We start from the raw sequence: 27,235 nt of genomic DNA, 5'->3' as shown, positions 1-27,235 counted from the left end.
GTGGAGCAAATGGGCTTCACAGAGGTGGGGTCAGAGAGCATCATTCATCTCCCTTACGGTGGGGCTAGTCCTTCCCCGTCCTGTGCAGAAACATTCGGGCAGCAACTAAGATTTTTCTGGTTACTTATGAGGAACAAAAGGTCTTCTAGTTACTGTAAGTAACTAATTAAATTGTGGTGCCCAGCATAATAATAACAAACTTTAAACTTCATGTTTGGGCTGTTTCCTCTCCTCTGCCATGACACCTGCAGGGGGAAAGGTCCTGATACATTTCTCTTTCCTCTCCAACCTTTTTCAAGACTCGCTCCTCGTTTTGCTGTGGTTTCTGACCCCAGCAGAGTGGAGATGGTGAAGGCGGGACAGGAAAGTTCTCAATACCTTGGAAGTCTGTGATGATCTGGCATCAGTCCTTGCCGTAAAGCAAGTGCTTTCCTCCCTGACGTACTTTTGTGGGGTTTTCGGAGACCCCCTAGTCTCTGGGGCTCTTTCCAGCCGGTCATTCAAGACCTTTTCCTCAGCCTTTATGTGTCTGATGGAGCCTGAGAACTTACTCTTCTGTGGGGTTCTGCTCATCAGGTAGCCTTCTTGGATGGGATATAAAATGACCCCACGCCTGCTTTCTCACTTGAGTGGCCCACGCCTGGTCCTGGAGAAACACGCGTTCTCTCTGCCCCTGCAAACTGTGGGAACACAGGCCCCTCCTACATAGCGCCCCTGCTTCCTCCCTCCACAGCACGGGCTAGGACCAGCACACTGGCAGCTCTCTCTAAAATCCCTTCTCATTTCCAGCGTTTCCAGTCTTTTAAACCTCTTTTCTTGGCTACAGGTAGGTGGTCAGCTGGGGTCAGAGAACCGGTCTTTGGAAACCTTCTTTATAAGGTAGTCTTGACTATCACCTGGGACAGCAGCACGTGGGAACGCAGCGTCTATCATTCATCCCTAACTGGGCTGACTCTAGCTCCGTTTTCAGATCCTGCCTTGCTTAATTGCAAGTGCAGTGAATGCAAAGTTTACTCATGGCTGCTGTTGTTCTATAGCAGGAAAGCAGCAAAAAGCCAGGAAACAGAAATGCCCTAAACGGGAATGGGCATCCTGATCAGTTTAACACATCAGTGAAGGTTCAGCCCTTCCCTCAGGCTCTTCAGGGTGCCCCACTGCAGGCTGTATGAGATTTTGCTCCAGAATAGAAACGAAAACATTTTGCATACACCAAGTGGCTTGTCATGACAACCAATATGGCGTCCTTTGGCCCACAGTCATATCTAGAAACCTGAACGTGAGCAGAAGTGGCAATGACTCCTCTGGTTTAGCCTGTGTGCTCCCCTTGTCTGGGGCTGACTCCCCAGATGGTGAAGCCACTGCAAGCAGAATTGAAACCACTCGCTCTTTCAAGCCGAGAGGAATTTAGTGCAAAGAGCTGTTTACCAAGGTGTTGCAAGGGCTGGGGGTTGCCAGAGCAGAAAAAGAGACAAGGGAAGCTATAATGATTGAGTTATAAAACGTGACCAGCACGTATGGCGTCATATTTGAGAAACACAGAGGAAAGACCTTGAAGGAGCCTCTTAGAGATCTTTTAGTCTTCCCTTGGCAATCCCACTTGAGTTTCACAGGTGAAGGAATAATAATAATAATAATGGCACCTTCATTTTTTTACTGTTTCCTTTTAGTGTAAAGGATCCCATAGACACTTGGAAACACTACCTCATTTATTTATCACCTCATTTATTTCTCAGGACAATCCTATAAGGTAATTACTATCATTGCCTTCATTTTACAGATGAGAAAATCGAGACTCCGAGAGGTAAAGTCACCTGCCCCAGGTGCCCTGGCCAGGAAGGACAGCACCAGGACGAGAGCCTGTGCTTTATGACCCCTGGTCTGGTGTGATTTCCATTACACCATTACACCTCACAGCAGACAAGCTCAACTGGAAATGCTCCCCTAGAACCAGGTTTAAGATCTGAAAGGGTAGTGTATACCTTTTCCACTCTTCAAGTTCAGAGTCCATGAGCAGCGCCATTGCTTTGAATACACTTGTAGTATTAGATTGAAATGCCAAAGGTAGAGCGTGAAGACCAGGCCATAAAAGGAAAAACGGAGGTGTGAAAACAGCCATATTCACCAGAGCGCCATGGGTCCTGAGAGTCAGTCCATTTCCAGGCCCCGAGAAAGGCAAGCTGACCACGCGACAGATGTGAGACCACTGGGGAAGAAGGATGGAGATCCCAGTGTTGGGAGAGGAATGGGTCCAGGAGAGGAGAAGAAGTCTAGAGACCAGGGAGGCTCAAGAGAGGAAACAGGCTAAGATCAGGGAGAGTAGTTCGTCAGAGGAGCTTAGATGTCCTGGACAAGAAGGCAGCCGGAGCTTGATATTTGAGAGCAAACCCTCAAATACGGAGGAAAGGCCTGAAAGAAACCACTGGTCTCTAAGAGGAAAGGGCCCTGGACAAGGAAAATGGCCTCTGTGAAGAGAGAGTGAAGCACACCTGGAGAAGACCATGGTGGTGGGCTGAAGGTCATGGGGCCTTGAGGGAACAGAGCAGGCTGCAAGGGGCACAGGAGAACAGACCTCAGATTCTGCCCAGTGTTTACAGGCAGAGTCTTGGCTAAGAAGCCTTCACCTCTTTCATCATTGCCCCCAGGTCTTCTAGTGTGATATTTCCCACCTTCCCAGGCACCCTGGGCCCTCAGTGCTCCCGCAGCTGATCTCTCCATGTGCAGTCTATCCTACCCCACTGCCTGATCCAAAAGCATCATTGACATTGCAACCAGGTGTGCCCTGTCCCCAAGCATTCCAACCTCTCCCAAGGAACACCCCCAACTCATTATCTGTAGGACTCCTTGGGGCCTCAGCATATCCTCCAAATGTATTGTTCTTGCTCCCTCTGTGACCCCACTAGATCATGAGCACTCTGAAATCATGCCTTATTCGTCTGGGTATCCCTTTAAAAGTGCCCTGACCTCAAAGACGGTTGTTGAGATGTTAACAATAGCAGTTTGTCGACTCTACCAAAATGGAAGTAGGTGGTAGTCAGCTGGTAACAGCCAAAGGCCAGCGCTGAAACAATCGAGTTGAAAATCTTATTCTCCATGCGCCCTCTTGTGGAGAAGAGGGCAAAGAACACTATACTACTATCTTGGAAGATAGGGATTTCGTTCTTTCCCTATCACCTCCTCCTCCTCTAAATATAGCTATAATACAATATTAGCAAATAAAAATATATTTAAATATAAATATATTATTCTATATTTAATTTTAATTTAATATTATTCTATATTTAAATATAACTACATTATATCTAACTATAGTTATAAACAATTTATTAATGAATCACCTTTACTATATTATGATTTACGATTTTGTAAATACTGTTCACAGATGAACCAGAGTATTGTATAATTACATTTTCTTTCTGGTAACATCCTTGTGTGTTTTTGCTCCTGGAAAAACATTACATTGCTCCATTTTTTATTTGCTTTGTTTTCTAGGTACTTATCAAAATTAACGCCCAAACTCTCTGCTGAAGCTTTAAGGTCCTCTCAATATTGTTAAACAAATCTGGAATCTCCAACAATACTACTTTTAAAAATGACTGGAGCTATCTTCAGTGCTACCATTCTAAGTGAGGCTAATTATTTACCCTCTCATTTGCTGCACAGTTATCATCCTGGGATCTCACACTTGCTGCCTTTTCAGTCTTTTGATGAATAGAAGTTCTGAATATTAATAAGCCAAATTTATCATTTTTTCCCTTTCTGGTTAGTGCTTTTAGTGTCCTATTTTTAAAATCTCTCCCTATCCCAATATCTTGAAGATGTTTTCCTACATTATATTCCAAATCTTTATTGTTTTGTTTTGTACACTTAGGTCTACAACTGACTTGGAAATGATTTTTGTGTATGGTGTGAGGTAGGGATGAAATTTTATTTAACTTTTTCTATATAGATAACTAATTCATCCAACATCATTTATTGAAAAGACCACCTTTCACCCACTATTCAGCAGTGCTATTTGTGTCATTCATCAAGCAACCATGTATGTGCGAATTGTGTGAATCTATTCCTGGGACCTTTAATCTCTTCCACTTATCTATTTATCCTTACATTAATACGACACTGCTTAAGTTACTGCATGTTTTTGTTTTTTTGGTGAGGAAGATTGGCCCTGAGCTAACATCCATGCCCATCTTCCCCTATTTGTATGTGGGACACTGCAACAGCATGGCTTGATGAGCAGTGTGTAGGTCCGTGCCTGGGATCTGAACCTGCAAGCCCTGAGCTGCCAAAGCAGAGCACATGATCCCCACTGCTACACCACCAGGCCAGTGCCAGTTGCTGCATACTTTTAATACATCTTGACAGCTGATAGAACAAGTCCTACCACCTCATTCTCTCCTTTAAGAGTGTCTTGGCTCTTCTTAATTCTTTGTATTTCCATATAAATGTTAATATCAGTTTTTCAATTTCCAGAAAAAGTGTTGAAATTTTTATTGGGATTGCACTAAATCTACAGATAATTTTTGAAAGAATTGTCATTTTTACAATATCATGTCTTCTAATCCTTGAACATAGGATATCACTCCATTTATTTAGGTCTTCTTTAATTTCTCTCAATTTTTTTTACTGGATCCTTAATAATTTTCTCTATAAATTTTACTTTATAGACTCTGTTGGATTTTTTTAAATTGTGGTAAAATGTACATAAAATAAAATTTACCATCTTAACAATTTTTAAGTGAACAGTTCAGTAGTGTTAAGTGCATCCATGTTGTTTTGCGACCAATCTCCAGAACTCTTTCCATGTTGCAAAACTGAAACTCTATATCCTTTAAACAACAACTCCCCATCCCCCCTCCCCTAGGCCATGGTAACCAGCATTCTACTTTCTGTCTCTATGAATTTGGCTACTCTATTGATTCCACTCATGTAAGTGGAATCATACAGTATTTGTCTTTTTGTGACTGGCTTATTTCACTTAGCGTAATATCCTAAAGATTCACCCATGTTGTAGCATGTGTCAGAATTGCCTCCCTCTTTAAGGTTGAATAATATTCCATTGTATGTATACACCACATTTTTTTAATCAACTTATCTGTCAATGGACATTTGTGTGGCTTCCATCTTTTGGCTACTATGAATAACGCTGCTATGAACGTGGGTGTACAAATGTCTCTTTAAGAGTCCGCTTTCAATTATTTTGGGTATATACCCAGAAGTGGAATGGTTGGATCATACGGTAATTCTATTTTTAATTTTTTGAGGAACTATAGTATGTCGTTTTAATTCTTCTTACATAATTATTTTTAAATAATGGAGAAAAGTCATATTACAAATATTATAGAGTGTATTTTTTAAAGAATTTTTTGATACGTTAATCCAAAATATTTTACATAAATCACTGCTCTATATCAAGCAACAGTTGATGAATTTTTTTTTTAATTCCCAAGTGGTTTTGAGAAATTACATATTAACGTTAAAGATGCTCTCTAGTCAAATTAGGTTGAGAAATACTGTATTCACTGAAACACTGAATTTGGAGCAAGAAGCAGATTAATCAGTGTAGCAAGTAACAACAGCTATTTAATTAAGAGGTATTCATTGAGTGTGTACTCACATGTGTGTTTTTGATGGATGATGTAAAAAAGGAATGAGACATAGTCCTAAAAGAGCTTAGGATCTAGTGGACTGGGGCTGGTGGAGAGGCAATGTAATACATCAAATAATTAGAGGAAAACTAAATTCAGAATATAATTAGGTGCTAAATGTGTGATATAATCAAGTTCTTCAGAGACGTGAGAGGAAATATTACTAGAGGGTAGAGTAATTGGAAGAAACTTCACGGTGAAACAAGCTGTGTCTCAAATTTGAGAGGATAAGAAGAGACATCTAAGGTTCAAAGAACAGCTCAAGCAAAAGCACAGTGATACAAATGAGGATGGTCTTTGGCTATTCAGCGTCCATGTGCACCCTTCTATACATTTTTGAACTTCTGTACATCAATAAAACAACTCTAATTTTTCCCGTAACAAAATACAATGATCTCTCTTAAAGTTCTCACCTTTTCTTCAAAATGTAGAGATGCACAGTCCCAACAATCATTGTATCTGTCACTGATTATATTAATTACTCCTCAAATTCAGGCAGAGTCCCACTGAATATTCTGCTACATAAAGAATAAATTGTAAAGTTAACTTTCAACTACATGCACACAAAATAACAATGGGAAGGAGAGAAAAGAAAATGGTTAGCATGTAAAATAAACACACATATATAATAAGCAGATAGAAAATATACGAAGCTGCTACTGTCGTCATTTCTGTGGTTTGTTGTGAGGCTGTCAATGATATCTCTGTCTTCCTTCTTCCACTACCCAGTCCACATTTCCCCATCCACAGCCAGAATTCAGCTGACTGCGGTTCTTTGGCTACTGAAGTGACCCAAGCCTTCACTCCCGAAGGAGTGGCAATCTTCAATCCTGCCTTTTTTGGTTTCTGTAGTTTTCCCTTAACCTTTACTCTTGGGCATGGAAGTACTAAGAGACACCCCGATAACTCCCTGGGTTTCAGACATAGTCTTCCTTGTCCACATTATGTAGTAGCAACCCAAGTTCAAGCACCTCACCTAGAGTAACTCTTTTTTTTTGGCCAGTTGGTCCAATGGCACAAGAAGTCCAAAAATGTCCAGGAGGCAGCCTCACTTTCCAATCCAATTGAACCATTGTGTCTGCTGGTGGAAGCACTCCTCCCTTGGAGTCTGTGACTTCCAAACCAGCATTGCGCAAAGCTTCTGGGGCAGGAAGAAAAATTCTGCAAACAGGTTATGAAGTTTAAGAGTGAGAGGACCCACTCCCATTTCCATCTCTTGATGCCCAGATCCATGTTTTCTGACTATAGGAGAGAGAACATCATACAAAGGTCTCTGATTCGTAGCATATACTGTACATTGTACAGCAGAATCTCATTGTTGTGGGGTGTTGTCTCTCAATTAGCACCATAACTGAGTCTTCAATAAGCCTTTCTAATTTTCAGTTAGGCCAACTGCTCCTGGGTGATGGGGTATGTGGTAAGACCAATTGATTCCATGGGCATAAGCCCATTGCTGTCTTTCCCTTGCTGTGAAATGAGCTCCTTGATGAGAAGTGATGCTGTGCAGAATACCGAGACAATGGATAAAGCATTCCATCAGTACACAGATGGTAGGGCTGGCTGAAGTACTATGATCAGAGAAGGCAAATCCATATTCAGAATACATGTATATTCCAGTGAGGATGAATCTCCGCCTCCTCTATGAAGAAAGAAGTCCAATGTAATCAACGTGCCACCAGGTGGCTGGTTAAACCCCAGGGGGAGTGGAGCCATAAGAAGGGCTTAGTGTTGGCCTCTGCTGTTGACAGATTATGTACTAAGCTGTCATGTTAGCCAGGTCAGTCTTGGGTAGTGGAAGTCCATGTTTTTGAGCCCATGCATAGCCTCCATCCCTGCCACTGAGGCCACTTTGCTTAGGGCCCATTAAGCAAGCACTGGGAAGACTGGGGTAAGAGACTGACATAGCCACAGAGTGTATTGTTTTGTCCACCTAATATTAGGATACTCCTCTGCAGTGCACAGCCTTGGCTCACTGGATAGCAGAGAAGTCACTGTTGTGCCATAGTACTGGAACTTGCTGAAAATCTTCCCTCTAGAGTGCAAGGGAAAGCCATTCACTGGAAGGCTTCTCACTAGCGGCACTCTGCTATGAAACTGCCTGAGAGGTGCAAGAGGAAACTGCTTCCAGGGAAAGCTCCTGCTCACACTGAAGAGCTGCAGGCAGAGCTTGCTGAGCCAGAGCACACCAGAATCAGGGAGGAAGCCCGTCCTCCTCCGCCGTCTGTCCAGTGCTTCCTACTGACAAACTGTAACATTGTGCTTGTGGGTAAAGGGAAAATATTTAAGAGACCCATTCGACATTTACAGAGCAGGCAAAGAAGGGTGAATTTCAATAAATCACTAGCTGGCAAAGGCACTGTACTGGGTTAAATAGTGTCCCCCCAAAATTCATGTCCACCTGGAAGCTCAGAATGCGACCTGACTTAGAAATGTACATTTTTTTGCAAATGTAATTAGTTAAGATGCATACTGGATTAGGGCAGGCTCTATATCCAATGATGGGTGTCCTTGTAAAAGGAGGCAAGACATGCAGCCACACTTAGACACAAAGAGATGAAGGCCTGGGGCCGGCCCAGTAGTGCAGTGGTTAAGTTCACACGCTCCACTTCGGCAGCCCAGGGTCCACAGGTTCAGATCCTGGGCGTGCACCCACGTACCGTTTGTCAAGCCATGCTGTGGCGGCATCCCATATAAAGTAGAGGAAGATGGGCATGGATGTTAGCCCAGGGCCAATCTTCCTCAGCAAAAAAAAAAAAAAAAAAAACAAAAAAAAAGAGGAAGATTGGTATCGGATATTAGCTCAGGGCAGATCTTCCTCACAAAAAAACAAAAACAAAAAAAAACAAAAACAAAGAAATGAAGGCCGTGTGATGACAGAGGCAGGGATTGGAGTGATGCAGAATTGCTGGCAACCATAAGAAGTTAGAAAGAGGCAAGGAAGCAGTCTTCTCTAGCACCTTCGGAGGGACTATGGCCCTGCAACACCTTAATTTCAGACTTCTAGCCTCTAGAACCATGAGATAATAAATTCCTGTTATTTTAAGCCACCAAGTTTGTGGTAATTTGTTATGGTAGCCCTAGGAAACTGATAACAGCACCAAATCAGGTATCATCAAATGTTTAGTTCCAGTTTGTGGAGAACCAACTCACAAATGAATACATGGAGCCCCACGCCTTGGGAGAGAGGCAAGAAGCAAGAGTCCATATGGACAGTGTGCTAAACACCCGAGGTTATAGCAGACTCTGAAACTCTACCATATATCTCCCTCTCATTAGGCTTTACTGTCTTCCCAGATGTGATTTTCAGTACTGTATGAAATTTATTATCTTCATCTCTTCACATTAAAATGTCCTGAAGCCATTATGCTTTTATCTACCTGCAGCAGCTCTGTGACCCACTGGACTCTCCTCCTCATGGATTATCTATCTTCTTTGGTGATGATGCCTTTAAATCTGTCTGAACAGTCTTTGTTAAATTTCAGATTTAACATTTTGGCTTGGCTTTGTCCTTCATCTCCTTCAGACCTTACCCTGGGCTCCCATTACCAATATAAATCCAATTTCATATCCTTTTCTTTCCAGTCCACTCCCATAATCCCATTGCTAGTAGGAAACTGACCTTTTTACTAATTTGATCCTCTTCTTTTTTTATTCATGTATTTATGGAGCATGTATTATGTAGAGATCAATGCGCCAGCCACCATAAAGGAACGAAGGACACAGCACAGGATGAATGGGACACAGACCCTACATGACATGTACATGAGTAAATTAGACATGTCTTGGAAGATCCCAGATTTCTACTGGGGGGAATAGGTGGGTGGTGGTAGGCCAAGACATAAGGAGGAAAAAGGCGAGGGTACAGCAAGTGAAGAATAAATCATGATTAGTTTAAGGTGCCTGTGAAACAAACAAGTAGTGATGTTTGGTAAGCAGTCAGCTCTACAGAGAGGAGGCTCAAGAAAAAGACCAGGGTCAAGATATAATTTGGAATTCATTAGTTTGGAGATGGTAGTTGAAGCCTTAAAGGTGGAAATAGATGAGCTAGCCCATAGAGAACCAATAGCATGAAACATGCAGGAACAAAAGGCAGAACAATGGAGAACACTAATAATATGTGGGATTGCAGAATAAGAGGAAGCACTGTAAGGAGTGTTCAGAGGAAGGAGAACCTGAAGACAGGAGAGGAATGAAAATGAAGGAGAGAGGGTTCAAAGTGGAAGAAACACTGTAATTAATAATGTGAAATGCTGAGAAGATAAGGACTAAAATAAGATTTGGCAATAGGGAAGACAGTGAAGGGATGAGAGTGGAAACCTCAATACAGAAGGCTTAAAGAGGAATGGGAGGTGCAACTATAGTTTATTCTCTATAAATATTGATATTATAATACACATAATTGAAAAGTCAAATAGGTCTCTAAGACCTAAAATGGACAAGGGCAGTCCTTTCCCCCGTCACACCATCAAGTCGTACTCTCAGGACTGCATCCACTTTCAACTCTTACAGCTGTTTCTATGGGGATTTACTTACACTTTTTAAACAACTTGTTAATACAGCTATTTCTTTTTTACTTATTACTGATCAACTTTACATGATGGAAGATAAGGATTTAGCTCTCTCATATATCCACACCACCCCCATCACACAGAATTCTCATCTCTCCCCCAACCCCAATCCTCCCAATATACCTCTAACATAATTTTGGTTAGACCAGCATTCAATGTGTATATTATTGTGACCATATAAATATTATCTGTAGTTAAGCCTTCTAATGTACTATAATTAAATTTCTTGTGCACCATTTTGTTTTCCTGGACTTAATGATAGTGTTGTTTTCCCCCTTTGCTTAGTCTTCTATGTACCTATCACTAATTCTGCCACTAACTTTCAGCCAGAGTATAAATCTCCTCTCAACACTGGGACATAACATAACAAACAGACATGGCCCTCCATCTGCACCATTTTTTTTTCTAGGAGGCATGTTCCTTGTGGTCTCCATCCCTCTGCTTCTTAACTCTGAACCTGTCACCTGGGATCTCCTTTCACCACCCTCTCGGGAATTTCCTTCATTACCTACTATATTGAATCTCCTATTTGTGTCTTCTTACTTCATTTACTCCCTTTTGGGTAGACCTCCAGTAGCCTCCTGAGAAAGGATGCATGAGAGGTCACTTTTTTTTATACTTAGCATGTCTGAAAATGTCTTTATTCTCACTTTGAATAATGATTCAGCAGAGTTTAAATTAGAGATGAATTTCCCTCAAGATTTTGATGGCATTGTTCATCACCTTCTAGACTGAGAAGTCCAATACCATCCTGTTTTTCAACTTTTATCTTGTGGCCTGTTAAATTCTGGAAGCTTTTAGGATTTTCTATTTGTCCCATATTTCAAGAAATTCCAGAATAATATAGGTCTTTGTCCCTTGTGTTGAGCACACAAAGGGCTAGCCCTTTTAATCTGTGAATTCTTGTCTTTCGGTTCTGGGACATTTTAAAAAATAGTATCCCTTTTCATTTTCTCTATCCTTGTTTTCTGTAACCCTTACTATTTGGATGTATCTCTCGAACTAATTCTCTAATTTCCATTTCTTTCTTTTGTGCTTTCTGGAGAATTCCCTTGTTTTTCCAATCCTTCAACTGAATTTTCTTTATCTGTTGCAGTTTTAATTTTCAAGAAATCAATTTTACTTTCTGGATTTCTTCATTAGAGCATCCATGAAACATAAACAGGAAACAAGGTCCTCCTTTTTTCTCCAAGGACATTAATTATGGTTTTTAAAAAGTTATCTTCTGCTTCTTGCATTGTCTGTCATCCCTAAGTTCCCTTATTTCTATCCTATTTGTTTGCTTATTTGTGTCTCTGTCTTTCACACTGGTGGCTTTCCTCAAATGCCTAGTGACATCCTTGACTAACAGGCAGATTGGAAGCTCTGTGGGGGAAGAGGATGTTGATTGATGGAATTCCCAGTAGGGTTATCTGCTAGGGCCATGTTGTCGGATGATCCCTGTTGGGGAAGAGGGAGAATCCCCCTCTACCCTTTCCCTTAAGGTTCTTATGGCTGGCCAAATAATTAAAAGATAGCTTAGCAGGAGAAAATAATACCAAGTTTAATAAATGTATACATGGGAGAAACCAGGGAAACTGAGTTTCTCACTAGAATGGCCAAAGCCACCACCTTAAGTACCATCTTCAGCTAAAGACAAAGGAGGATATTTCGGGTAGTGGGGAGGGAGACAGCAGGGAGACAGAAATCACAGTAATCAAAAGTATGCAGATTTAAGTCCTTTCCTTCTGTACTGATAAAAGTTTCCCGGAGATCAGGCCATCCCCACCCCACCCCCTCGTCCCAGTACAGAGAGGTAGATACCTTTACAGATGGAGATTTCCCTTATAAACGTAAATGTTTTGGTAAACAGAACTTTGAAAAGAATGGGCTCAGCAAGAACCCTCCTAGTCTGTCACTGTTAGGCATAAGTTTGGGGGAAGGTTCAAGTTTCTTTCAGAGAAAATAATCAAGGTAAAAAGATATATTTCAGGGTGGCCAATTTTGATCTTCCACACCCCCATCTGTCAGGAATGCATGCCATTCCTCCTGGCCTGGTCAGTGTAATAATATGCATCTCACAGAGCTGTTGGAAGAATTAAACGAGATGACAAGTGAAAGAACTTATTACAGTGCCTGATACATAGCAACCACCCAGTAAATGTGCTTTTTTGGTTGTTATTTCAATCTAATCACTTTTCAATCCTCCTGACTTGCTGCCCCTCACATATCACCACTGTAGCTTGATAATCCTGTTTTAGTCTCTTGCAATTCTCTTCCCCATAAGCAACTGTAAGCTATGAAGCACTGTGTGTATGTTTTTTTCCATCCATTTCTTCTCCACTGATTCTGTCTGCCTTAAGGGAATAGGTAATGTTTGTATTTCTACTTCTCATTTCAACTTAAGGTATCTGTATGAAGAAGAGGAAATACTCTTCTAAGCAGGAAGTTTCTGCAGAAACAGGACCATATGAAGATGTTTCTGAGAGCCATAGTGAAGACATTCTCCATGATTTCATGTTCGAAAAATCTTTGAAGGCAGGTTAGAAAGAAACCAGAGAAAACCATCTCATAAAAAACAATATAAATGTGATGAGCATGGTACAATCTTTAGCCAAAACTCAGTCTTTATTCTACACCAGATAATCCATACAGGAGAGAAACCATATGAATGAAAGTGACAGGGCATAAAAGCCTTCAACTAGAATGCAGATCTCACAAATCAATCAATCCACAGTGGAGAGAAACTAAATGGATGGGATAAGGGTGGAAAAACCTTTACTTAAAGCTCAACCCTTATTCAGTGTCAGAGCATCCACAAAGCGGACAAGCCCTATGACAGTCATGACTGACAAAAAAACCTGTCAGACAGAATTCAGCCCTTATTGATCATCAAAGAATCCACACTGGGGGTATGTGTATCGTCTTCAGGTTGTTTGGTAAAATGTTTTATGCTAAGAACCTCAGGTATCAATCCTCACATTGTTTGATCATCTTCAGGTGGTTTGGTATAACAGTTTATGCTAAGAAACTCAGGCAGGTTTTACCTTAGAAACATTTGCCGAGTGGGCAATTAAAAACATCTCCACCCATATCTGTGCAATAATTAAACTAAGGTTTTTTTTTTTAATTTTTATTTATTTTTCCCCCAAAGCCCCAGTAGATAGTTGTATGTCATAGCTGCACATCTTTCCAGTTGCTGTATGTGGGACGTGGCCTCAGCATGGCCGGAGAAGCAGTGCGTCGGTGCGCGCCCGGGATCCGAACCTGGGCCGCCAGTAGCGGAGCGCACGCACTTAACCGCTAAGCCACTGAGCCGGCCCTAAACTAAGGTTTAATTGGTACAAATTCACTATTAAATTCCAAAGAAGCCATTTTAAAGATAGGGAAAGAAAGTTCATTCGCAGTACTACTTATACTGCACAGTTATACTGCACCACTAGTGCTGCAACTTGTCTGATATTTGGAGCACGTCTCTGGCAGCTTGAATTTGGCTCTGTATTAAGTTATTCTAGGAAACAGATATTGTCTTGGTTTTTGTTGATAGACATCATGAACCAGGTCCTAGATTCAATCAGAGTTTTAATACTCAAAGAATTACCATTGCCTGGGAACATGTTAGAAATGCAGAAACTTGGGCCCCATTTCAAACTTATTGAATCAGAATCGGCATTTTAACAAGATCCCCAAATGATTCCTATGCACATTCCAGTTTGAGAAGCAGTGATCTGGGTCATGGACATCTGTGAGTATCAGATAGAAGACAAAGACCAAAGTTTCAAACTCCAATACCTACAGGAACTAGGCAGGTGATGGAAATGGCAAGGGGCACGAGGAGACTTTGACCAACCGGGGAAAGCATGCTCTGTCTAAAGCAGGTAGCAGATACTTCACTCTGGAAAACATTTGCCCTGAGGTAATGCAGGATCAATGTTCCTAGATTTTTCAGTTTTCCAAAAGTAAGTCGTGTGGAATTTTTTTAATGCATTGAATCAAAATTCACATGTTGGAAACCAATTCAATTTTAAAACAATGGGCCAAATAAAACAGGCTGGTCTTTGTCAAGGTTGGTAACTTGTATCTTCTGTAAGACTCTGTCCCTAGAGAAGTGCCCCTATGCACCTAGAAATACATATCTCAGGGGAGTATACAGTGTGTCCATTAGAGCTTTCTGCGATGATGGAAATGTTCTCTATTTGTGCTGTCCAATATGGCAGCCACTAGCCACATGAGGCCATTGAGCACCTGAAATTGGCAAGTGTGACTGAGGAATTGAATTTCTAATTTAATTAATTTATATTTAAAATTAAGTAGCCACATGTGTCTAGAGGTTATTACATTGGGCGCATAGAGAGCTAGCCCATAGACCATGGGTTAAAACTCCTCTCAAATGCTTGTTTTCCTAAAGCTTTCCTTTTGAAATAGTTCTTTATCCAGCTAATATGGAGGTTCTCAGCCTTGGCTACTGTGGTAGGCTAAAAAATATCCCTAAAGACAGCAGGTCCTAATTCCTACAACCTGTAAACGTTACTTTACTTGAAAAAAAGGGTCTTGGCAAATGTGAATAATTAAGGGTCTTGATTATAGGGAAATTATCCTTGATTTTCTGGGTAGACCCTAAATGCAATCACATATATCCTTATATGAGGGAAGCAGAGGTAGAGTTGAAGATGCTGGCCCTGAAGAATGGAGTAATATAGCCACAAGCCCAAGAACGCTGGCAGCCACCAGATGCTGGAAGAGGAAAGGAGTGCATTCTCCCCAGAGCTTCCAGGGGGAGCGTCAACCTGCTGCAAGTTTGATTTTGGACTTCTAGCCTCTAGAACTGTGAGGGAATAATTTTCTGTCGTTTTAAGCCACTGATTTTGTGGTAATTGTTACAGCAGCTCTAGAAAACTAACACAGCTGCCCACTGTAATCACCTGGGGAGCTTTACCCATCTACATTATCTTATTTAATTTTTATCTAATGAGATGACTATTGTGATCCCTATTTTATAAATGAGGAAACAAGGATTAGAGAATTTTAGGAACTTACCCACAGTTAGCTTGTGGCAGAGTCAGGGAGTGAACCCAGCTCTGTCTGCAGACTTCTGGGCCACACTGGATGCAGTGAATGAGGGAGAGGGAAATGTCCAAGATGACTTCTAAGACTTCTGCCTGGAACATGGAGTCAACAGCAGTTTCACTAGCAAAGCAAGGAATTTGGGGAGCTCAGCCAGTTGAGGGTGTAAGGGGGAGAAGATGAATTCAGTTTGGGATGCTTCCTTAGTTGTTTTCCCAACTTGATACTTCATTCCTCTCTTCCACAAAGGGATGCATAGTTCCCCTGGTTCCCTCATCCAAATTCTTCTCTTGGACTTCCTACACACATCCTATCCACCACTCTCTTGGAAACCAGTTCCTTTGTAGGCAAATTGCCTTCTGTTTCTAAACCTAAATTTCTTGACTCTCTCTTTATCCTTCTAGAAACATGGCAGCTTGTCTCTAACACACCTGCTTCATACACCTCTGGGCAAGGAAAAAATGGGTATGTGCATAGACAGCCACAGATGCACACCCTTAAAAGCTTCTAACCAGGTGGAGAGCAAATATGTTGGGATGAAGGAACGTAGTGATGAAGGAGAATAGAAGGTTGAGGACTGAATGTCTCTATAGTCTTATTATAGAATAACTGCCCTCTTCCTTCACTGTTTATAAGTGGTTTATGAAATTCACGGGGAGTTTAATATACTTATTAATATAAGTATAAGAGAAGTATTCAGATAGAGAGCAAAATTTGGTATTTATTTTCACACAATCTCACGAAATGTTCAATTATGTACAGGGTATTGATTATAGCATCTTATTCAGCCTCAGATTCAGTCTATTAAAAACTCCCCTCAAATGTCTACATAAACCACTGTCAAACCTAGTCATACTGTTTTTTTTAAACCTCACTGAATGACACACTATCCACCCAATCATCTGTCAGTCTACCATCTAAGTAAGGACCAGCCTCTCAAATGTTTCCTGAATCTGCCTCCATCTTTGCCCCCTCTGCACCAGTTCAGACCTCCATTAGCTGCAGCCTGGATCCTTGCAACAGCTTCAGAGCTGGTCACTCTGCCTTGAGTTCTGTCTCCCTTCAAATCCATCCTTCATACTGCCATCAGAGAGCTCTCTCTGAATTGCAGACATGCTTGTGCCACTCTCTCAAGACTCTGCTTAAATTTTTAGTTCATTGCCTTTTGCCTGGCCTGCCAAATCTTTTAAAACTAGGCCCCTGCTTACCTCTTCATCCTCATCCTCAGCCACTCATGGCCTGCCATCCTTCAATCCTGCAAATCTAAACATTCCACACTGGTCCCTCAGTCTGGAATGCATCAACAACACTCAGCTTTCCCCATCAACTCCAATGTCAGTCTATCTACCCCCTCCCCAACACCTCCCTTTCTTTGTGTTTTTATACCATCCTGTAAATAGCGCCATCAGAACATCTGCCACGTTGTTTGGAACAGTCAATTTATACACCCTTCCCCTTAATTAGTCAGTTCCTAAAGAGCAAGAATCTGTATCTTACATTTGAATTCCCCACGTTTACCATGCCTCTGATATATAGGAGTTGCTCGCTCTACTGGGACCTTGTTTCTGCTAATTTCTTTCCACCCCACCCCCAAACATTAAAAAAATAAAAAGCAAAAACAAAAACCTGTCCTTTATCTAGCTTACTGTGAAACTTTATAAGCAATCTTTTACATTTGCTCCTTTTTTTTTTAACTTTAGCTTCTAGGATCTGGCTATTTGGTGGAATCCAAAACCCATGAATTCACCCCTGACCTGCCAAATCCTGTGGTTTTTCACAGTTCCTTATTCTCCTTTCAGCTTTCAACTTTTGTCTATTTTCCACTTAAACCACCTTCTATGACTTCACACCATTGCCAGGCACTGCCCTTGAGGAATTGTTTCAGATTCCCCATTGCCTTGAGTCATTTAACCTCCCCACCATTACCATAAACATATTCCCTTCTGCACTTTTGGGTTGTCTTGCTATTTGTGTTAGCAGTTGCCTCAGCAAAAAATCATATCCCTGTTGAAGCAAGAATTTCTTCAAATTTAATGTCATTGTATGTTAATTAGGATGAAAGTTTCTCCCCTAACCTTCTAGATGTAGTATAGACTGAATAAACCAGCCTTTCTTTCATCACTTCAGACTCCAGTACAAACATCTTTTTTTTTTGGTCATATCAAAAGGGGTTTTTCTCGTTTTAGTTGTTTATTAATTAGCAAGTGGTTTTCAAGCATCTCTGTCCTCTCCCTGTCTGATTTCCCACTTCCCTCTACAAGTACATTTTCCAATAATCCCTAGGGAAAGTGGGTGGAGGAGGAAGCCAACGTATGGGGCTGTGGCCTTGTAACCCATTTAGCCCCATATTTATTTTTAAATTTACTTAAGATTATCTAAGGATATATACACGTATATATTGGTGCTAAAATGTGTATGTGAGCAGGTTCTCACCTTTTCAAGGGCCATTAGGTTCTCTTATAAAAGCATGGGGGGAGGGGGCGTTTATACCTGTTCCTTCAAATGGCAACGCCTGAAGCATAATCCACTTCAGTAGCGCGAATGGTATTAGAGGAAAAGTTGTCCTTAGCAGTAGAAAGCACAGGAATCTCCCCTCTCTATGATCTTTGAGCAAGTCACGGAACCTTTGGATTTATTTTCTGTAAAATGAGAATAACCTTACTGGGTTATTGAAAGAATAAATGAAATAAGGTAAGTAAAAGTACTTTGAGAAATAACAATCTTGTTTATTCGAACCGGGATGCCCAGCAGCTGGATTCCCACTCATGGGGGTTCTCTCCTTCTCCTAGCTCCGGAGCGGCCTCCCAGAAAACCCGAGGCGGCGGCGCCTCGTCTCCACAGCAACTGCTCCCGCTCCCCCCGGCCCCGCCCCCACCCCGCCGAGAGGACCGGAAGCAGCTTCCAGCCTGACGCCTCCCCCGGCTTCTCCGGGATAACGCGAGCTCGTCCTTCCTGGTTCGGAGGTGAGACTCGAGGGCTCTTCTCTGTCTCTAGGCCACAGGGGAGAAGCGTCCGACACCCGACGGGTGGGGAAGGGGTGGCCGCGGCTCTCGGCGCCACCTCGCGACAGCCCACTCCGCGCGCCCGCGCGCCCCCTCTTCACGCCCCTCCCCGCCGCCCCCGCCTCACGCTCCCCGGCGCCTCCTCGTGGCCCCCACCTCGTCCCTGCACGTCACTGCCTCTCACCGCGCGTTCGTGTTCCATTTCTCCCTGTCCTCCCCCGCGCACCTCTGGTGCGCCTGCCCTCCCCAGCCAGACCCACTCCCGTCCCCACCCCCCCAGCCCCGGGCGCGCGCTTACCTCCTCTCTCCGCGCGCCTCTCGCGGTCTCGCGGTGTTTGGTTCCCGCCCGGGAGGGGCGGGGGGCGCTGCGGGGAGCTGTCCCTGTGGGGGCAGGGCAGAGAGGTGTCTGGGGACCGCTAGACGTTCGGCCCACTAAAGGAGGGATTTCGAAGTGCGAGTCAGTGGTCTCCGGAAAGCCCCTGGCTCTGGTGGTCTGAGCGAAGTCTCTTCGTTACAGGCCGTCGTGCGGTGTTTGGTCTCTTGTGTAGGGCCGAGAGCAATTGTGGAGACAGCACAGATTCGCCTCCTGGTCTTGAGGAGGCAGAGTGCGTTCCGCCTGCCACTCGCCTGTGACTTCAAGAGGCTGCTTTAGCTTGGCGGCACACAATGTAAGGCTCCAGAGGGCTCCAGGCTCTTGGCCTCAACCCTTCCCGCAGCTCTGGTCTTGAGCCCAGACTCTGTTCTGGCCCAGGATCATCTGGGTCTGCTGCTCCTTCTCTGCTCAGGGACTCCTGCCTCCGCCTCTTTTTTTTTTTTTATATAATTTTATTTATTTATTTATTTATTTTTTCCCCCAAAGCCCCAGTAGATAGTTGTATGTCATAGCTGCACATCCTTCTAGTTGCTGTATGTGGGACACGGCCTCAGCATGGCAGGAGAAGCGGTGCATCGGTGCATGCCTGGGATCCAAACCCCTGCGGCCAGCAGCAGAGCGTGTGCACTTAACTGCTAAGCCATAGGCCGGCCCTGCCTCCACCTCTTGACCACAAAACCCGGTGGATAAGTGTGGACGTCTTGGATTCAGACTCCACCCTGCCCCTTTGCCCATGGTGCCGTTACCTGACCTTTGCGGGGCAATTTCGTCATCTACAACTGTGGGGATGAAAATAACTTGACAGAGCTTTCGTGAGGGTTTAAATGAGTTTATATTTGTTAAGATGTTTAGAACAGTGCTTGGCACATAGTAAGTTCTATATGTGTCAGCTGTTATTTGCATGGTAACACATCATTGTATAAAGTTGTATCATTTATTTGGTAACATTGTTGTCTTTCCCCGCTAGAGTATGTGGATGCAAATAATCCATACTCAGTCTATAAATCAAAATTGGGGTGAGTTTATTATGAGCCAATATTTGAGGACCATAAAGCCTGGGGCCTTCCTTCCCCAAGGAAGGAAGAGCACCAAAGAAGGGGGGTGTACAGAGTGGTTATGTACCGTCAAAGAGCATGTATGACATATGATTGCAATGTCCCTTTTACAATAGACATGAGATTGTCCTGGAGGTTGTCCTGTCAGCACAGTGATTGATGGACACAGCAGGTATCAGGTCTGCTCTCTGGATAGGCACAGCAAGTAGCGGGTTTGTTGTCGGAAGTTGTGTGGTCACAGGATGAGTGCAGCAATCAAATCCTAGCCTAAGGAGAAATGCTTATCTTTAAGGAAATGCCAGTGTGGGGGAAGTTGCATCCTTAAGGGCATTCTTGTCTTTGGGACATGGTAAATGCTTAAAGCAGATATACAATGCACGTTCAAAGGCCACATCAGACCCTTTTGGAAAAACAAAGTCAAGCCGAATTAGTTTTACATCAAATGGCTTCCTCATATACTCCAATATGTCCTATTGCTTGCCGTTCATCTATCAAGTATATACTCCATGAAGCCACAGGCGTTGTTCAGGTCACCCCCGTATCTTCAGTGCCTAGAACAGTGCTTGGTGAAGTGGGAAAAAATATAGCAGGCTACATAAAGAGGAAAAATAGGGGCACATATAAGATTTTTAAATTAGTCATCAGTTAACTAATAATACTCAGTAAATAGTAATAGTACTGAGTAAAATGGTACTAAGAAAAGTATCTTCCCAGCCCGTTCCTATTAACAATCTAATCATATTTGGAGAAATTGTTGCCCTCATACATCATTATGTTGCTGGTGGCATTGTGAATTGATAATCTTTTCTGTAATTTATTTGATAATACATAGCAAGACAGAATTTGCCACTGTCATTTGAAAACCTCAATAAGGCAAGACCTTGGGACATGCTTGAAGGAAATAATTTGAAAAGAGAAAAATAGTATATTCATGAAGATGTGCCTCCCAGCATTGTTTATAATAGTAAAAATCAGAAACAACCTAAATATTCTACAATAAAAATATAGTTAAGTAAATAATATAGATGTTACAGATGGAAAGTATAAGTGATTATGAAAAAATTGAAATATATTAAGATGGAGGAATATGCGATTACTTTTTCTTTTGAATGGTTCCTTTAATGTCAAAATAATATTGTTTTAACAATTAGTAAATGTTTAAAAAAATCCACACTTAAGTATTTCTCTCATGAGATTATTTCTTAGAGTTCTTTGCAACAAGCTAGATAAAATTAATTGGCTCTCTGAACCTGCTCCAGAGTCATAGCTTTTCTCTGGCTTCTGTTGTTTCTATTCTCCAGAGCTCCTTTGCAATCCTGGCTGATCTCTTATTGTGATATTTAGTCAGCCTCATGGGCATGGTTTTCAGAATAAATTAGGAATTACTCACGCATATGAATTAATGTGTCTTAGCTCTTTGATTCTCTTAAAAAAGGAATTATTCTTTGAAAGAATGGTTTATGTTAGATTAAGGGCAGTACTTTCTGTACAGTCTTATGTTTCTAATCTTAGTTGTATTGTTCTAAGAAGCATTTGTCTTTGTCTTGTTTCCACTTGTTTCTTTAATCGTATTTAAGGAGTGTCTTAGGGAGAGCTTCACCTCCTTGAAGATTAAAGCCTAGCAGTCCTGAGCTATTCCCAGTCCAAATGTCTGCAAAATTGAGAGCATCATCAACACTCCTTCCACAAATTTCAGAGGAGCGTGACGGCATTCTGGTAGTGAAGATGGAAGAGGAAGAGCAGGCCTGTGATCTGGACTCCAGCCTCCACTGGAGCAGCTGCTATAGCCCAGACACCTTCCGCCAGCGGTTTAGGCAGTTCGGCTACCAGGAGTCCCCTGGGCCCCGGGAGGCTCTGAGCCGGCTCCGGCAGCTTTGCCGTCAGTGGCTGAGGCCGGAGGTGCACACCAAGGAGCAGATCCTGGAGCTGCTGGTGCTGGAGCAGTTCCTGGCCATCCTGCCAGAGGAGCTGCAGGCCTGGCTGCGAGATCACCGACCAGAGAATGGAGAGGAAGCAGTGACTATGCTGGAGGAGCTGGAGAAAGAGCTTGATGGGCCGGCTGAGCAGGTAAGAGGGTGTCTGTGGGGATGAGTGACCAGGCTGAGTCAGGAGCCCTGGCACATCATTGTGGGTAGAGCTCCCAAACTGTACTCTTACTCAGCACCACTGGATGGATAGCATGGTGAATGTACTCCCGGCTCTGCCAGAAATAGAATGTGGCTCTGCTTTTTTCCTCCCTTTTCCTGTGTCCCAGGGTATTTTCTACATAGTTTCTCCTCTGTTATTTTATCCTCAAGTCCCAACCTGATTCCCTTTTCAGCCTCAGTTATATTTAACTGTTTTCAGGTTGTCTTTGGACGAAATGAGGACATGCCTGCAGAGAAGCTAGCAGCTTGGGAAATCACTCAGGAGTCACCAAGTAGCCAGCTCAAGCCTGTGAAGAAGCAGCTTCACTCCTTAAGACAAAAGGGTGAGGAGCAGGATTTGGTTCATGGTGGGGGGCAAAGTTGGCCTCTCCTCCTGTCGCACACACCTTGGCTGCTTTCTGCATATGGGCTCAAATCTCCCCTCTTGCCTCCTCTTCACTGGGGGAACTTGCACCATTATGTGTCACACTAATGAACATTCACAGTATTTTGTTCTTGTTTCTTTCTCATAGATTCTTATAAAATCTTCAGATTTTAAAAATTCTTAACATCATCTCCATCAGGATTTTCAAACCTTTTTTAAGCAGTATGACCCTTTTCTCAAATGAAATTTTATGTGGAGTTCCAATGTATAAGACACATGAAAACACAGCTGCTCTGACTGAGGCAGGAGCAAGCAGTCTCCGCGCACAAGGGCTCCAACTCAGCCTTGTTCCCACCTCTTTTACCTTCAGGAGCCCCTGTGGCCCTTCTGAAGGACCTCAAGGTTACAGTCTAACCTTGATCTAACACTGGCCTACATCATCATTTTCTCTGTGTCGTCTTGCTCAGTTACTGGTGGGATCTAGTATCAAAATTGCCATATTGCTACTAAGTTGACTTTGTTCTCTTGTGGTGCTTTGAATTCATTTCTCTACTCCCTCCCAATCTAAACTTGCCTCTGTTACTCTTTGCGTCACTTTTTACAGAAATGCCTCAAAATGGCTGACATAGCAATCTTTTCTTCCATTGCATATACTAAAAAAATAAGTGCTATGGGAAAGAAAGCAAAGCAAAATAAGGGAGATACATGACGTGGGGACAGGGTCTTATTAAATAGAGTGGTGGAGAAGGCCTCTCTGGTGAAGTGACATTTAAGCCTCCTAGATGATCATCCTAGATAAAATGGGAGCCAGAGATGAAGAGGGAAACCTCAGTTGGGAGGATCTCCTTCCCCGCCCCCCCCCAACTGCTTCTATATTCCAGGGGTGGCTTATTAGCTAAGCAACGTTAGAGTTTTTTCAAGGGAATTTTGATAAGAAACTACAGAAAAAACAAAATAAAAAATTTAGAGAAATATTTAGAAAAGATTTCTCTTATTTGACAAATACCTGCTTCCAAGAAGCTTGTACACTGGGCACTTAACACCTCCAGTCTAGCAATTGTCTTGGCTTTACTAGGAGAAAAGTGAGTCTTTTCACACTTCATCAGGATAGAGAGGGAAGCCATCCCAGCCTCAGCGGCTTGGTGTGGTGGTACTACAGAAAGCCGGGTCCTGGGCTCCTGGTATTGGCAAGAACCACATTCTACCTGTGAATGTCCTCACAGGGGCCTTTCCTACATTTTTATCAAGATGCATAGAAATTTGAAACAGAAAGCAGAAGGCCCAGAATCTTGGGATACAAGGCATAGAAAACGGGAATCATGTTATAGGGTAACAGAACCATTTAAGGCCGCTACATGATTTCTGTGGTACCAAGTCATGTCTTATCAAAGCTTCTGCAGATGACCTTGGGCTCCATGCTGTCAGGTGCTAACTGTTGCTAGGATTTTGATGGTAGTAACTAGATATTGAGGTCATTTTAGAGTTTGAGCTATAAAAAATGAATTTGAGACAGAATTCTTACCATTTATAAAATGATTTCTATTTAAACCAGTAATGATGTTGTTCAACTGGTACTATAAAATACATATAAGAGTAGAGGTATTTTGTAGAAGAGTACTCTGCTACCCTTGATCTCCAGAGGTGGCATTTACTCTATAATCCTCCCCTCCCTTTCTCTTTTCTCCCCCGACTTGATTGTCTAACCTTATTTTCCGTATTCCTTTTTAACCCCTTGGCTTCTTTCATCTCCTTTCTTTGCTTAATTATTGATTCATTTATCATATTGAACTTTTGTTGATTGATACTCTTGTACTAAACCCTGTTTATTACTCCCACTGCCACATTTGATTCCTCTCCTTCAGTTGCTGCTCTGTTTCTCTAATAGTTCCTCATCTTTTAGGCCCTTTCTTTTCTTCCACACTTTCCTCAGTCTCTCACATATCTTTTTGCCCCTACTTACCATTCTACCTTTTGCATAGAGCTTTTCATCTTTCTAGTTGACTGCCTCCTCAGAATATAAACCTTTCTCTTTTGCCTTATGATCTTCTCAGTGTTTTCTGCCTTACCCTCTACATCCTCCACATTGTGATGCTGTTTTACAAACATGTTAGCTAATAATAATAATTCGTATATATTTCATTTGGATCATCCTATTTTCCTTTTTTTCTTTCTGAACAGAGAACTGGTGACATTTGCTTTTCTGTGTATTATTTCAGATAAAGACACCAGAACTACAAACATCAAATCAACTTCGAGGCAAAAGACTTCTTCAGGCGTAGAACTGCATTCCGATGTTTCTAACACCCTTCATATGCATACTTCGCAGAGTTTCACATATAAAGGAACCTGTGAACAAGGTGGCAGGTTTGAAAGAAGACAGAGAAATCCGTCTCGAAAAAAACAACATAAATGTGATCAGTGTAGCAAAATATTTAGTCAGAGCTCAGCCCTAATCCTACATCAGAGAATCCACAGTGGAGAAAAACCTTATGTGTGTGATGTGTGTGCAAAGGCTTTCAGCCGAAGTGCAGTCCTGATTCAGCATCGAAGAACCCACACTGGGGAAAAACCCTACAAGTGTCATGAATGTGGGAAAGCCTTTAGTCAGAGCTCAAATCTTTTTAGACATAAAAAGGGACACGCTAGAGGAAAAAGTCCCATCAGTATCCTGAGGGAATCAAAGCATTTACTCAGAGCTTTTTCAACAGGGGAGAGGACACAAGGCACAAACACTCATTTAGTATAAATCAGTGGTTTTAATGGGCTCGTTTCCTTTCAAAGGTCATAAAAGCCACAGGGGAGACTATAGACTATCTTATGTCAGCATTGTTTGCTTTTCTGCTTATCAATACATTGTCAATTCAGATGGTTGAGATTCTAAAGCTTAATTCAGATTTCCATCCCGAGGGCAGCTCTTGAAAAGACAGTCTCAGATATGTTGTACTATTTCCATTATTAACACAAATAATGAAATAGTATATTCCTTTTTAGACAAGTACATTTTCCCTGTTGAGAAGCAATGTGTGAGTTACTCAGTATAAAAATGGATATTCTCTTCCATTTCATTACTTGAGCATTGGAGTTCTGAGACCAAAGATTAAAGCACTTTTTAGAAAATTTCCCATTTTTTTTTTCTGTTACCAGATTCAAAATACAAGAATAGGATTGAGAATGCCCAAAAGAATATGTTCCTCAAGACCAACGCTGAAATGTCCAGGGTCATTGTTAGGAGGCAGGTGAGTAAAGGGACTTAATCTCTTATGAAACTCACAAGAGCCTGTACATTATTGTTGATACTAAGTAATTTCCTATGTAGGAAAAAATAATCTCCTTTACAATATAATTTGGAAATAACTCAGTGAAAACATTAAGGTGACACTACACATGTCTTCAGAGAATGGCCTAAACATAAAGAATGTTCTAATAATAAACAGGGCTGTCTATGGATGCTCATATAAGATTGATGACCATCTCAATATAAAGAATAAAGGGAGATGAAGAAAAGACTGTCTAGGGCCGGCCCTGTGGCTTGGTGGTTAAGTGCGCGCGCTGCGATGCTGGCAGCCCGGGTTCGGATCCCGGGTGCGCATTGAGGCACCACTTCTCTGTCCATCCTGGGGCCGAGTCCCACATACAGCAACTAGAAGGGTGTGCAGCTATGACATACAACTATCTACTGGGGCTTTGGGGGCAAAAAATAAAATAAATAAAATTTAAAAAAAAAAAAAAAAAAAAAAGAAAAGACTGTCAAAACAAGACTGACTGATGTAACACGAATGTTGCCAAGTGTGGCATGTAATGGAGAAGTGTGCCACAGCTTACCTGGAAAAGCAAACCCTTAACAGCTGAAGACTATCCCTCAGTGTTCTTCCTGGCCCCTTTTCTGGCATAAATCAGCTGTGAACATGTTTCAGCCATCACAAGACAGCCTTTTCAGGGTCTTACGCATTAGTAAGATCAGTTTCTAGACAAGCTGTCACAAAGTGAGGCCTTGGATTTTGATTCTCTTGTACTAATGAGGAAATCACTAAAGTTCAATTTAAGGAATCCACCAAAGTTTTACCCATATTTAATTCAGTCAGATTCCCTGTTGAAATATAAAATGACTGACTTATATGTTATTAAAATTATTCTGACAGTATACAATGTAATGTTCCCTATTCCAGGGATTCTTGATGAAACTCTGTATGTATTACAAGAATACACGTATTGGTGTGTTTTCTATGGTGCCACAGTTACCCATCATGGAGGCAAACATCAGAAGTGAAAGTCCTTGGAAGGAGAAGGGAAGAGGGGGCTTATAGTGGACTTTGATTGGGTGAACTGTAAACATTTCTTTATCAAAAAACCCAGCCATATCTAGTGCTTAGAGTAACTCCAGAAACAAATGTGGGATTACTGTGCTCTGCTTAGTTAGTATATTGATAAATAGAAGAGTAGGGGGAGAAATAAATACAAATTTTAATTATAGAATTTTCTGATAGTGATTATATTTTCTAGTTCTAGTAAATATGCACATATATTGGGTTTTGTATATTTCTAGTTATTAAAAATGTAGGAATCTTTTTATTTGGAGCTCATTCTCTAAAGAGAGGAACAAGCCATCTGTTAAAGCAGCAAATGCCCCAGAGATATGTGTATATTGAATTACTGCTTAATTATGGAAAGACAGTTTCTTAGGTACTATGTGAATAAAATGACAGAATCTAAATCAAGTATTCTGAGGGAAGTGTCTTGTCTTTACTTGTTGCTGCCATAAACTTTGCAAGATTGCATTCTTTTCATGGTGAATAATCTGAACTTCTCCACCAGAAAGTCATGTGAATCATATCATCTAAGTACATGATGAATCTTGAAAGGGTGTTGCTGTGCACTTTGAGTTATCTTGCACTAACAGAGGTCTCCTAATGAGTAGAAGGTGTTAGCTTATCTAAATGGAGAATTACTATGACTTGGGCTAACCTTGATAAAAATTAGCATGATATTAGCACCCCCATTAGATTGATTAATTTCCACATATAGTAAATAATCCAAAATG

The 27,235-nt window shown here is 41.9% G+C and overlaps 1 protein-coding gene and 1 long non-coding RNA gene across 2 annotated transcripts; one reads left to right on the top strand and one right to left on the bottom strand.

Annotated features, from left to right (window-relative positions):
* Window positions 1–3,963: 3,963 nt before the first annotated feature.
* LOC147915283 (uncharacterized) lies at window positions 3,964–18,105 on the bottom strand. The gene is made up of 3 exons (XR_015554297.1): window positions 17,747–18,105; window positions 15,230–15,351; window positions 3,964–7,284 (listed from the first exon to the last, which is right to left on the bottom strand). It is a non-coding gene; the product is annotated as an uncharacterized LOC147915283 (long non-coding RNA).
* A 615-nt stretch (window positions 18,106–18,720) lies between these two features.
* Window positions 18,721–26,921, top strand: ZNF396 (zinc finger protein 396). Its single transcript, XM_087439140.1, is given in 6 exon segments — window positions 18,721–18,926; window positions 21,264–21,753; window positions 22,033–22,156; window positions 24,414–24,755; window positions 25,339–25,400; window positions 25,402–26,921. Coding segments are annotated over 5 exon segments (984 nt in total). The 5' UTR covers window positions 18,721–18,926; window positions 21,264–21,333; the 3' UTR covers window positions 25,438–26,921.
* The last annotated feature ends 314 nt before the right edge of the window (window positions 26,922–27,235 follow it).

The sequence above is a fragment of the Ceratotherium simum genome, chromosome 14 (genome assembly GCF_057802395.1).
Source record: "Ceratotherium simum simum isolate JZ-2026a chromosome 14, ASM5780239v1, whole genome shotgun sequence".
Lineage (NCBI taxonomy): Eukaryota > Metazoa > Chordata > Mammalia > Perissodactyla > Rhinocerotidae > Ceratotherium > Ceratotherium simum.
This window is presented reverse-complemented; position numbering and strand designations above follow the sequence as displayed.